Source organism: Miniopterus schreibersii, assembly GCF_964146895.1.
Source record: "Miniopterus schreibersii genome assembly, chromosome: 3".
In the NCBI taxonomy this organism is placed as follows: Eukaryota; Metazoa; Chordata; class Mammalia; order Chiroptera; family Miniopteridae; genus Miniopterus; species Miniopterus schreibersii.
This window is the reverse complement of record NC_138103.1, coordinates 53,400,267-53,412,480: the sequence shown is the minus strand read 5'-3', so window position 1 is coordinate 53,412,480 and position 12,214 is coordinate 53,400,267. Positions and strand designations below refer to the sequence as shown.

General features: G+C 37.4%; 1 protein-coding gene across 6 annotated transcripts in view; it reads right to left on the bottom strand.

The window, feature by feature from the left end:
* Positions 1 to 12,214, bottom strand: part of SPATA9 (spermatogenesis associated 9) — a gene marked incomplete at its 3' end in the record, with an annotated part of 46,072 nt that overhangs the window by 6,326 nt on the left and 27,532 nt on the right. For all 6 annotated transcript variants that reach the window (XM_081133355.1, XM_081133354.1, XM_081133357.1 and 3 more), the window contains one exon: positions 5,703 to 5,930. In XM_081133355.1, coding sequence (XP_080989481.1) covers positions 5,703 to 5,930 — 228 coding nt within the window. The remainder of the gene's footprint in view (positions 1 to 5,702; positions 5,931 to 12,214) is intronic.

Below are 12,214 nucleotides of genomic sequence, written 5' to 3'. Positions count from 1 at the left end.
ATACTCCTTTATTCCATGTTCTTGAGGGAGGCAATCTGCCTGACTGGTGTTCCCAGCTACATAATATCCAACAGTTTTGGTAGAACCATTTAAGGTGCTCTAGGTACATCATCCTCTTATCAGTGATGAGACTGAGCACATGAGGAGGATCTTTGAACATACCTACAGGTAGGTTAATGAGGCCGCTTACTTCCCCACATAAAGCAATGTCCTCCATGCATCCACAAAGCATATCTCCTTGCAAAGTGATTCCAGATTTCACTCCTTTTACTTCTGCACAGAGTTCCACCCTGACACAGGCAGCCTGACAATTCTTGAAGGAATTCATGTTGGATTTCACTCTGGGTAAGCTGAACACTGTCACTTTGGGGAGGCAGCCAAGCGGTGTACCAGAGCTGGTATAGCTCCTCCGTGGTATGCCGCTTACCTCCTGGCACACTCTTGTACCATGATACGCTCCATTCACAGACCAACCCATTGACCTCCACACCTCCTACATTAGTCTGTTGTTCCTTTGACTCTCCAGGCCATTGTCTTCACTGTTCATACTTCTGTTTTAGTCATCTCTGAGACTTTCAGACTTGAGATACAGTGGTGATGTTTTCTTCCTTGATACAACTTAGTTTCCTCTCGGTGGCAATTCTGATTCTCCACCCTAGCTAATGCATATTCCCCAAGTAAAGCTTCTCGCTCACTCCTACCCTCAAGGACCCTGGAACCTCTGACCTGGGACTGTTCCCACTTGTCTCACTCCAGCCATTTAAAACTTACATTTCCTAAGTAAGTCATGCTCACTCTTGCTTCAGCATCTTAATAAACATGGTTTTCTTCCTGGAATGATCCTCCTACTTCTTTACAAGGCTAATTTCTCCTATTTCAAGTCTCAGGTTGAGTATCATCTTCTGGAAAGCCTACACTGACTACTCTTTGGAATCACATGCCCCTCGTTAATGCTTCCATAGTGTGCTTTGCACACTTTGATGATGCATTTGCCCCACTCTACTAGCATTGCTCACCTACCTATCATCCCCACGGTTCCTAGGCCAATGGCAAGACATCTATGAATCCCTAATACCTAAACTAATGATTTTGCATGTTGGGTTTTCAATGAATATTTAAATGAATGAAAAAGTAGAATTATACTTTAATTACTTCCAAAACCAAATTCAACCATCTTATATGGAATTTGTAAAATATATTAAGACATAAAGCTGGGCCCTGGCTGGGTAACTCATTTGGTTAGAGTGTCATCCCCATATGCCAAGGTTGCAGGTCCGATCCCCGGTCAGGGCATATACAAGAATCAACCACTGAAGGCATAAATAAGTGGAACAACAAATTAATCAATCTCTCTCTCTCTCTTCCCCTCTATCTCTAAAATCAATAAAAAAATTTTAAATAGTAAAGATGAAGGATATCTGGCTCCAGCAACATGGCAAAGCTAATGGGGAACCCAACACACAGGAAAACCTACAAATTCTATATAAATTCATACACCAAAAATTTAATATAAAACCGAGTTGAAGGAAGGAAGGAAGGGAGGGAGGGAGGGAGGGAGGGAGGGAGGGAGGGAGGGAGGGAGGGAGGGAGGGAGGGAGGGAGGGAGGGAGGAGGGAAATTCCCATTCCAGGAACAAAGAGGAAACTAAAAACAGGAACAGTAAGTGTCTAAATTTATGAAACTCTGGGGCTGCTATTGGACCCTGAAGTAATGGCTGGGGGCTTGAGTTTTGATAGACTGAAGATGAGACTTGGATGCACATGAAGTGAGGAGCAGGCCTTTGAGTAGTCTCAGTGAAATTGGACTAGGACAACTGCACCCACCAGTCCAGGAAGAAGGTAAGGAAGCTGGTCTCCACCAGGGGCCAATACCCTGGAACACTAACCAAATCCTCTAGGGACGGTTCTAGGAGAGAAGGGGTTTCTATTTTTAAAAATTCCTGTTGAAGAAAAATTTTCAGTTAAAGAAAACAAACACCAAAAGAAATGATCTACTATGAGTGAGACACAATATAGATCATAATAGAAAGATTTGCATCCCCCAAATATCTCAAAGAAAAATATTTTAGAAGATCATAAATAAGTGTGTTTAAAATAAAGATATTTAAAAAATAAACTCATAAAAGACACTTTGAAAAGAAAAAAATTAGAAATTGGGGGAAAACACCAAATAGAACTTCTAGAAATAGTAATGTTTGAAATTTAAAACACATTGAATTAGTGAAATAGCATATTAGATACAGCTGGAAAGAACTGGTTAACTGGAAGATAGCTCAGAGGAAATTATTCAAAATGTATCAAAAAAATATGAAATGGAAAATATGAGGAAGTTAAAGAGACAAAGAATAAAATGAGAAGGTCCTAAGTATATGTTTAACAGGCATTTTAGAAGAAGAGATTAGAGAAAATAAGAAAGAGGTAATATTTGAAGAAATAATGGCTAAGAATTTTCCAGAATTAAAGAAATTATCCTCAGATTCCAGAATATCTCTCTCTCTCTCTCTCTCTCTCTCTCTCTCTCTCTCTCTCTCACACACACACACACACACACACACACACACAGAATCCCAATGATCCCCAGGTGCACCCATTCTGAAAGCATCTGACAACAGGTAATAAAATTGATGATGTGCATCCCTCAGGGCCCAGCAATCCCTCTTCTAGATACACACCCAGAGAACGTCTCTTACATACGGATAAGGAGTCATTGACAGGAGTGTTCACTGAAGCACTGTTTGTAATACAAAAAATTGAAAACTAAATTGTCTATCTGTCTGGTAATAGATAAAGTGTGGATTATTTTTTCTTATAATAGAATGCGACAAAGAAGTTAAAACAATAAAGCATAGCTACGTATATAAAACTGTTGAGTAAAAAGGAAAGTTTCAAAAGGGTAAGTACAGTATACCTTTTATATAAATTTTAAATATACATAGTAAAACATGTATACAAATGAAGTGACAATATAAACATATGCAGGGAAATGTTCACATCAATTCAGAATAATGGTTAACTTTGGTGGAGAAAAAATGAGGACAGGATTGGGGCCTGGTTAATTATATTTCTTTTTATAAAGGAGGTTTCTGAAGGCAGTATGGCAGAATATTACTACCAGGTAAATTTTGGTGGAACTTCTGATAAACTACCTTCTACATATTTTGAAATATTTTATTGATAAGGATTTTAAAAATTAAAGCTCTGTCCTAAGACAATTAGAACAAGAGAAAAGGAGAAGAGATGGCATAGGTGTTGATCTTGAATGGATGTCAAAAGAGAGTCATAGTCAGCACATGGACCTCAGACAAGTCATTTAATCCTTCAACCTGCTTCTCTGATCTCAGGTTCCTGGAGAAAGTTATCACAGCTAAGCTGTAAATTTACCTGTGAAACTCAGCCAGTCAAGGCAAAAAGGCAAACATATTGTGTTTTTTGTTCTCATTATTGGATAAAATGAAACTCAAATTCAACTGAAAATAGAGATTATTTTTCTGCCACTGAATTTTCATGAGTATTGGAAGACAATTCTCCATGGATGTCTCTCATTCCTGTACAGATCGAATCTTCTGAGCAAAGGACATGGTTGAACAGCAAACAGTTTTGGAAGAAAATATATTCCTTTGGAGAGATCTAGTGAGGTACCTCCCAAGACATGTCGCAGGGCACTAAAAATAAAGCCCTCTCCTCCTTCCCCTCCAGAGATACTTCTCTCTCTCTCTCTTTCTCTCTCAGTCGCCCTGCCAACCTGGGCAGACTCACCAGCGACCCTATAAAAAGCTGAATTTTCTAATTTTAGGGTTCCTCTCCTGTGGTACAACTTAACTACTCGCAGGCAGAGGTAACATCTGGCTCTCATCACATTGCCCTGTGGGAACTGCGGTACAGAAGACTGACACAAGATACTGCTCTGGTTGCTACTTTTGCTGTGAATAATAAACAATCTGTGTCTCTGCCACAAGGGTCATGTGTGTGTGAGTGTGTGTGTGTGTGTGTGTGTGTGTGTGTGTTTGCATAACAGTGGCAGGCTAACTTGTTAGCTGGTAAATAATGTAAAAATCTTAGATCCTTCACAGCAAAGAGGGGCAAAAAGAAAGACTAATGTAATAGGGTCTTTAAACATGATTTCATCATAAATACAGAAATAGTCCTCAAAGGACACTTCTTACATCAATTCTCTCTAAAACCTATGGATCTAGCAATGCAAGGAAAGAAGTGTCCAGGCAAAAATTAGACTCAGGTGGGTATTTCAGTGGGAATTTAAAATAACATGGTTTGGCTATGTTTCTTTTTGATGACCTAACAATGTAGGAATAAGGTTTATTAGTGCTTAGAGAATCCAGTGATTAATGAACACAAACCATTTTTTACTTTCTCAAACATCAGATATAATAAGAGAGTCTTTTATAAATGCTGCCTCAGGCAGTTCATAGTTGAAATATCTGATGATTTCTGGAAATGTCAAAATCTTTGATTAGAGAGATTCCTGTATAATGAATGCTTTGTTCATTTGAGCCATCCCATCCATCATCCATTTTCTCATCCCGAAACCACCTAGATTTTTGTTCAGGGACTCATCCTTTCCCCTTGCTCAGGTTACGTGGTCTAGATAGAGTTCCAACCCCCGCTCTGGGAATGCAGCAGGGAACTGAGTCCTAGGCCAATCAGTCATTCCCATTTCCCTGGTCTAGACCTAAGCCATCCTCTAAGAGTGACCCTCAGGGCTTGTGGCCAGGAATGCTGGGTCAAGGACTCTCATTCTTTTCGGCTGTAACTCATCCTGGAAGGATGAAGCCCTGTAACAGCTGCAAATCATCATGTGACCATGACAGAAATGTCAGTCTAAGAATGGACTCAACACAGGGGAAGCACAGCCAGGAGATGGAGAGAAAGAGAGAAACAGGATCCTAAAGGCATCATTTGAGTACCTGTACCCAGCTATGCCTGAAACCTTATCAACTCTGTATTGTTCAGCTACATGAACTCATACATCCCCTTTTTGGCTTAACTCAGTTTGAGCCAGGTTCTTTCTCCCTTCAGCTAAAGAGTTAAAATCGATTCACTCTGGCTGGGGATTAGATGCCAGACTTGCAAGATTCCAGATATTTTGTAACAAACATTTAGAATGCTTTGAATAATGTCCTGATTGAAAAACCCAGAGTTCTGTGACTTAAAGTTTAGGGGGAAAATTGGTCCCAAAGAAGTTTTAAGAACTGTTATCTTTTAACAGAGCCTCAAGGTAACAATGTAGAACCTATAATTTGAAATATACTTGAATGTCAATAGGTCTATCAAAATGACTTTATAGTTAAATATACTCAATACATTATGTCAATCAAAGATTAACTTGGAAACATAGGTTTTGGGGAAATCTGAACAAAATACAATCATTTTTAAGGTTTGTTGTAGGATTTTAGGTTTGACATAAGTAGTAATTTGTATGCTTATATTTAGGATGAACCATTTGAAATGGGCAGTTTTATATAGTTCAATTAAATAACAAGGTAGAAAAAAGGCCACATTACTTCCTCTTTCAGATTTATTTAAACCAGGGAATATACTATCTTGAAAAAAAGCCCAAGTATTCATTTCTCTTATCCAGCTATTCTTGTTTTACATGTAGGACAACCAAATGTGCTACATTTTCCATTATCTTGCCATTTCAAAAGTTTCTATAACTTACCTTGTGCAAATGCAACATTCACTTACCTGCATGTTATACAGGGGCTGCTTTGGTGCATTAACTTCCCTCAGCAGGCGATGAGATATGTCCCTTAACTCTAAAAGTCTACAAACAAGCCGAGGCTGCAGGAGTTTGGCCACTGACTTGGAAGATCTGGATATGCTGTTTAATCCTTGAATTAATGTTCCTCGGTTGATCTTGGCTAAAGCGATAGCCATTTTGACTTTAGATGTTTTTTGCATCGTTTCTTTTTTCTGGAAAATAAGCCTTTGAAAAGTGACTGATGTGTGATTCTCCAGAGAATTATCAAAATCTACTTTAGGCAGGGACCGACCGAATACCACATAATCTGTACATTGTGCATGGTTCCATGCATACACTCGGTGTTTAATAATTACATCCCACCCTCCATAGTTCATCAACCCCCACCATGTACTTAAATCTCTATATGAATATATGAATTGTTCCTTAGGATAATTATCCATAATTTCAGTTACTAGTGGAAAGAGGTGCATTTTTCATTCTTCTTTCTTGGTTTATTTTTTGCATTGATTTTTAAGAGCTCTTTCAAAAATAAACAATTCTTACTCAAATATTATTCAATGTTTGACTTATTCAACTAATAATTCTCATTCAAAACTTAGTATTTTCCCAGTTTACTTTACAATTTTTAAATAATAATATATAGCATACATACATAATGCATAAAACAAATACCCTATATACTAATCAACAAGCTTAGGAAACTTTTACTTCTAAAAGCTTCCATGAGAGTTCTGATAGAAAAAAATGTGTGGCATTACCAAACACATAAAATGCAGTTCTTTCTGCTTTCCCAGAAAATGAACCACAGGGAAATTACTTACAACGTGGTCAGACTGCATTCCAGGCAATAGGCAAGTAGAGTTGCCATTACTCATGTGATAATGCTACGGGCTTTTCTGGCTTTTTAGTATAATTGAGTATTTACTGAGTCAAAATATATAAGTATGAAATATCTTTTAAATGGGTATTTTGGTCTACAGTGAACATTATGTTTGTCGAAGAGCTAATATGCTGTATATTTGAAACGTCTCAACTTTTTTCCTGAATTAATAATTTTATTATTGTTGTTTTGGTCCTCAGAGTTCAGTCTTCTCTTGCTGGTCAGCATTTGCATGGGAGATAAACAAAAGCTGTTCTAGCCTGTCAATGAGGATGTATTTCTGCAGCATCTTGTGTCCTAGTGTGTGTGTTTCTTTAACATATCTCCACTGATCTCAGAGAGGAAGGGAGAGGAAGGGAGAGAGACAGAAACATCAATGATGAGAGAGTCATTGATCCGCTGCCTCCCACACACCCCTGACTGGGGATCGAGCCTGCAACCCGGGCATGTGCCCTGACCAGGAATCGAATATGCGATCTCCTGGATCCTAGGTTGATGTTCAACTGCTGAGCCACACCTGCCAGGCCTAGTGTGTGGTTTAATCTGTTAACTTCACTGAAAAAGTCCCATTAGCTCACCTGTGGTGAATAAAAGAGCAGAGAATGCAATCTAAATTATGGACTGCTACAACTGCTACAATTGCCAGCCATTTTAGAACAGAGCAGTCCTTATAAGCAGTTATATGATAGGTAGAGCAAGCAAAATAACACGAGGTACATCACTTGATATTATTATCTACTCCAGTTTTGAGCACACCCATACTAGGGTGGGAAACCACATTGTTTGCAGTATCCAAAGCTCCTGCACATACAGATTCACTTCCTCTTGTGACCTTATGCTTTGCAGATGTCAGGGCACAGGGCAGGCCATCGCCAAATATCCCACAATGGCATATTGATTATTTTGAATTAAAGTTACTTAAGAAACTGCTAGAGCAAGAACTCTGATATTTCTCTCTCTCTCTCTCAATCTGTCTCTCTCTCTGTCTCTATCTCTGTCTCTCAATCTTTCTCTCTGAAAGCTGGAGATAAATCTCCTATGTGAAAGGTTCTATCCCTGCACCTGGAGTCTAATGAGAGACACCATTGTCACCAGAGTTAGGGAATTCAGAGCTGAGAAATGTGTATTAAAAACCTTGTCATTTTTTTTACTAATTTACTATCCAAGCCCAAACTTTGCTTAGATTTCTCACTAATGAGCACCCAAATCTAAGTTTCTTCGTCCTGATAATTCTTCACAAATTTGTCTAAAAGGTGTAGAAAACACATGCATCGATCATTTCTCTGAGTATCATTTATGATCTGTATGCACACATTAAATTGTTTTTTCTCCTGTTATCTGGTCTTGTGCCAATTTTATTATTAGTTCAGCCATAAGAACTCAAGAGGGTAGAGGAAGGAATTTCCCCTCCCCCACATTGTGCTGATTCTTCCTCTCAACTCCTCAAGGAGGAGCAGCTAGAATAAGTTTGGTTTTGCTTCTCATTACAATTTACTGTGTTTTCTCTCATTACAATTTATAATTAAAGTGAAGGCCATACTGCCAGGGCAAATAGGAATGGGATATGTGCAGTTCCACCTTTACTAACACCTCCTCTATATGGTCACACAGCGTTTTAGGAACACTTCATTTTTGCAGTTGCAAAACGTTAATGTTCTGCAGTTTTCCTCTCCTTATTTTATGTGTCTTTACAAAATTTTGGTGATCTGTATATGTTGGCTCAGATTCACTGACTTTATAAAGAGCATTTCTATTAACCAATCTTGATTAATTCCCCCAAACACTATACTAAATTGATCCATTCAACTTTCCCCTCTTTTCCAAATTGTCTTTCTAAATTTTTATCTCTGTGGAAAAATAAGCTTATTTGTAATTGATAATCTGTTAATCAAAACTCTCCTGTAGGGTTCACATAATATGTGTTGAGCAAAATATAGCATTTGTTATACACAATATTTAAAAAAAATTCAAGCGTGTATTATAATAATGCTTTAGTGCACTTTCTAGTATCTTTCTCATTTTAGTCTCATCGTGAATTCAGAGCTTTTTCCAATAGACTTAACCTGTTTTTGATACTTTCTTAGATATCTCTGAAAGAATTACTTCTGACAACAAATATTTCTGACTACTTTCACTTTCTCTGACACAAAACATGGAATCAACTTGTTCCCAAGAAGATGGTTACTGCTTTTAAGAAGAACAGTATTAGAAACTGAATCTGGGCACTGGGTGCATGTTCGGTGGTTCCTCAGGGCTCTGGGAATAGGAAAGTGACAGCAGAAGATAGGCTACTTACATTCTTTTAGATACAGAATGAGACATTCTTCTTTTTTAAAAAAACAAACAAAACAGTCACCAGTTTAAGTTGATGAGCCAAACTAGCTACTTTTAAAATTAGTTCTAACAGAAAAAATTTTAAATAAAACATTTCCCCCTCTTTTTTTGAGCTACTAGCTTTTCTTTTTGCCTATTTTCTATGTTATATATTTTGTTACTAAACCGAGAGTGTAAATTTAAATGTTGACTCCAAATTAAGACATCCTCATTTCTTTTTCCTCTGTTTTTTTTTTTTTTAAAACTATTGGCATAAGAAAGCATTCTTGAATTGGTTGCAAAGTACAAAAGTTTAGATGATTCTTTTTGTCATCATTATCTTCATCTGAGCATATCACCAAACGTCAGAAAAGAAATTCCAACACCCAGCCACCACCATCCCCTCAGAGACACACAAAGGTTCTTGAGGACCAGTTCCCAAAATAAAGTTAGCAGCAGTTCCTCAGATTGGTTCAAGAATCCTGCTCCAGGTTTCTCTATTTGAGTTCCATCCTTTCAATTTCTATCCTGCTTTCCCTTTTTATTTTATGTTCTCTAGAGCCAGGCCCATTTCTCTATCATCAGCAGTTTTAACGCTGAACTCCAGTTTGTGTTATGTCAGCTTTTTGCTACCCTACATCTCTAAAGCCAGCCTGTCAGCAAACCTTATTCCATTCTTTCTCTGAACAGCCCCAGAACTGGGCCACCTCTCACTGTCCCGGCACCAACACCCGGTCCATTATACCCCTACACTGCCTTCACCTCTCCAGGCTTGTAATGAGCCTCCTCAGCACTCTGCCTGCTTCAGCCCACGCCTGTTTTCATTCTTTTCCTCCACACACCAGCCAGAGAGCTACAATTAAAACTTATGTCAGATCCTATCTTGCTTTCTGCTCAACTGCTTCAGTGGCTTCCTGGTGTACTCAGTGTTAAGGCCGAAGTACGTACAAGGGTCTACAAGGCCTACCAAGGTTGTCTCTTCTTTACCTCTCAGGCCACTTTATCTGTTTCTTTCCCTTTCCTTTCTCATTAGTGGTTGAACTTGTCAGGTATACTCCCACCCCAGGGACTTTGCACGAGCTGTGCTGTTTGATCCATCAAAGACACCGACATTGTCTTCCTCACTCGCTTCAAGTCTTATTCAAGAATCACTTTCTCACTAAGACCCTCTGGGGTTTTAACCATCAGTTGCTCTTTCCACCTCTACTTCATATCCCTTCTCTGCTGTATTTTTTCTTCTCCTTAAGATCTACCATTAACATAATATGTTTTTTCCTTGTTTACTGTTTTTTTTTGCTTGACTAGGATTTAAGTTCTATGGCAGTGTTCTATATCCACTTGGCTTACTCATCTTTCCTCAGTGCCTAGGACACTCTCTGGCACACAGTAGGTGCTCTATAAATGCAAGTTAAAATGAATGAATAAGAGTGTCAGAAACAATATCACAAGTTAATATTGAGAAATATCATAGAAATATACCAAATATTAAATTAGAAATCACCCAGAAAGTTTTAAGTTCATAATGTACTTTGTAACTTTCACAATAATGATAATGCCCCACAAGAAACAAGCCACCAGAAACAAAAATATAATTGAATTATAGAACATTCTAGTTACAGTTCTACTGTCATTATATTTAGAAACCGCAATGCCAATATAAGTAATTTCCAGACGTTACTGTTGCATACCCAGTAGTTTTTGTCCATTTTTTAAAGCATAGAGAATTCAGAAAAGTCATGAATTCTAGTGTGTTCTGTCTATAATTCCCAATTTTTTAGTACAACAGTTAAGTGCAAGGTAATTACAGAATAAAACACATAATCATCTTTCATAATCATAACCCACAAAAATGGACCCTATTTACCACAAAATATTTCTCTCGTTCAAGATCATCTAAATTAAAAAAAAATTTAATTCTCCAATTGTAGTATGCATTTTTCATGTGTTCAAATGTAAAGGTTTATTATTTTAAGTCCTTATATCTTCATATGGAAATCATCTGCAATTTGCAAGTGTAAATCTTAAGAACTTACTTTTTACTAAAGGAAGTAGATGTTGAAGGTATTGGAGTCTGGGCTGGTTGGGAGGGAATTGAGAGTATAGGACCTCAGAACCCACAGCCTCAAGCCAAGATTCTAAAATTAACTTTCTCCAGTCCCAGAAAAAAAAAAATTTCCTTCAAAATCTTTAGCCATGAAGAACAATGTAATAACCATTAGCTGGGTAGATTCCTCTATAAAGATTTCACCACCATTCCCATCAAATCTTTTTTTCCCTTGCTCCAGGCCTTTTCCTAAGTAAATAAATGCTTAAAATAATAATTTAAAAATATATTTAAATACTAATCACAAAATTTAGAGATTTAAAATACAATCCAATTAATAAAGCCCTCTAAGTATTCTTAAAACCATTCCATTCAATATGTTTGGGAACCATGGAGCCTCATGGAAATAATAAAACTTGCAGCATACACAATCTCACCTTTTAAAAATAATCTAGTTAACAATGGAGTATTAACATTGTTTTTCTGGATAATTTATTTTTGAAGAGCAAATAACGTCTGATGCCTGGGTATCTGGATGAATGGTTAAAGGTAGCTCTAGTACCTTTTCTCTGGAATGAAATATTTAGACTTTGTGATCAGTATGTTACTCAGAGTGCTTTTTGTGTTTACTTCCAGGTTCCTCATGTGTGACATTGCCAAAAGTGTGATTTCTGGATAAGTAGATTGTTATTGTACCATGTAACTTTACAACGTATTCCATTCCAACTGTGGTCAAAATGACTGAAACAACACTTGTCCATTAAGAGCTGTGTACTTTTGAGTTAAGTAGGTTACACTTGACCCCTAACCATGATGTTACTTTTTCCTGACCCTCTGTATCTTCAAAGTTCTCTCTCTAACCCCTCTTGCAATCCCAATATTTTATGTCTCAAATCCCTTTTGGAACAGATGTTTAGAACATATACATACATACTTTGTTAAATTTATATCACTTTTCTTTCCACATAAAACACACACCCAAACAATATTTATCTTTCCATTGTTATAATGTATGTCAGCTATGTTTTTTCACTGAGTTAAGTGCCAGAGATTTTAATGAAAGTATATTTAGGTATGTTTCTGATTTTATATTAAACAAATCTAAGTAAACTACATTGCAATTGTGGCTTAGAGAGTTCTAGATTTCCAATCTAACAATTGGTGACTGTCTTTAAACTTATCTGTCTACCTCACTTCTTTGTCCCCAATCTCTCCCAATGAGTAAGAGTTGAAATTTGTTTTGTTTTTTTAAGTGA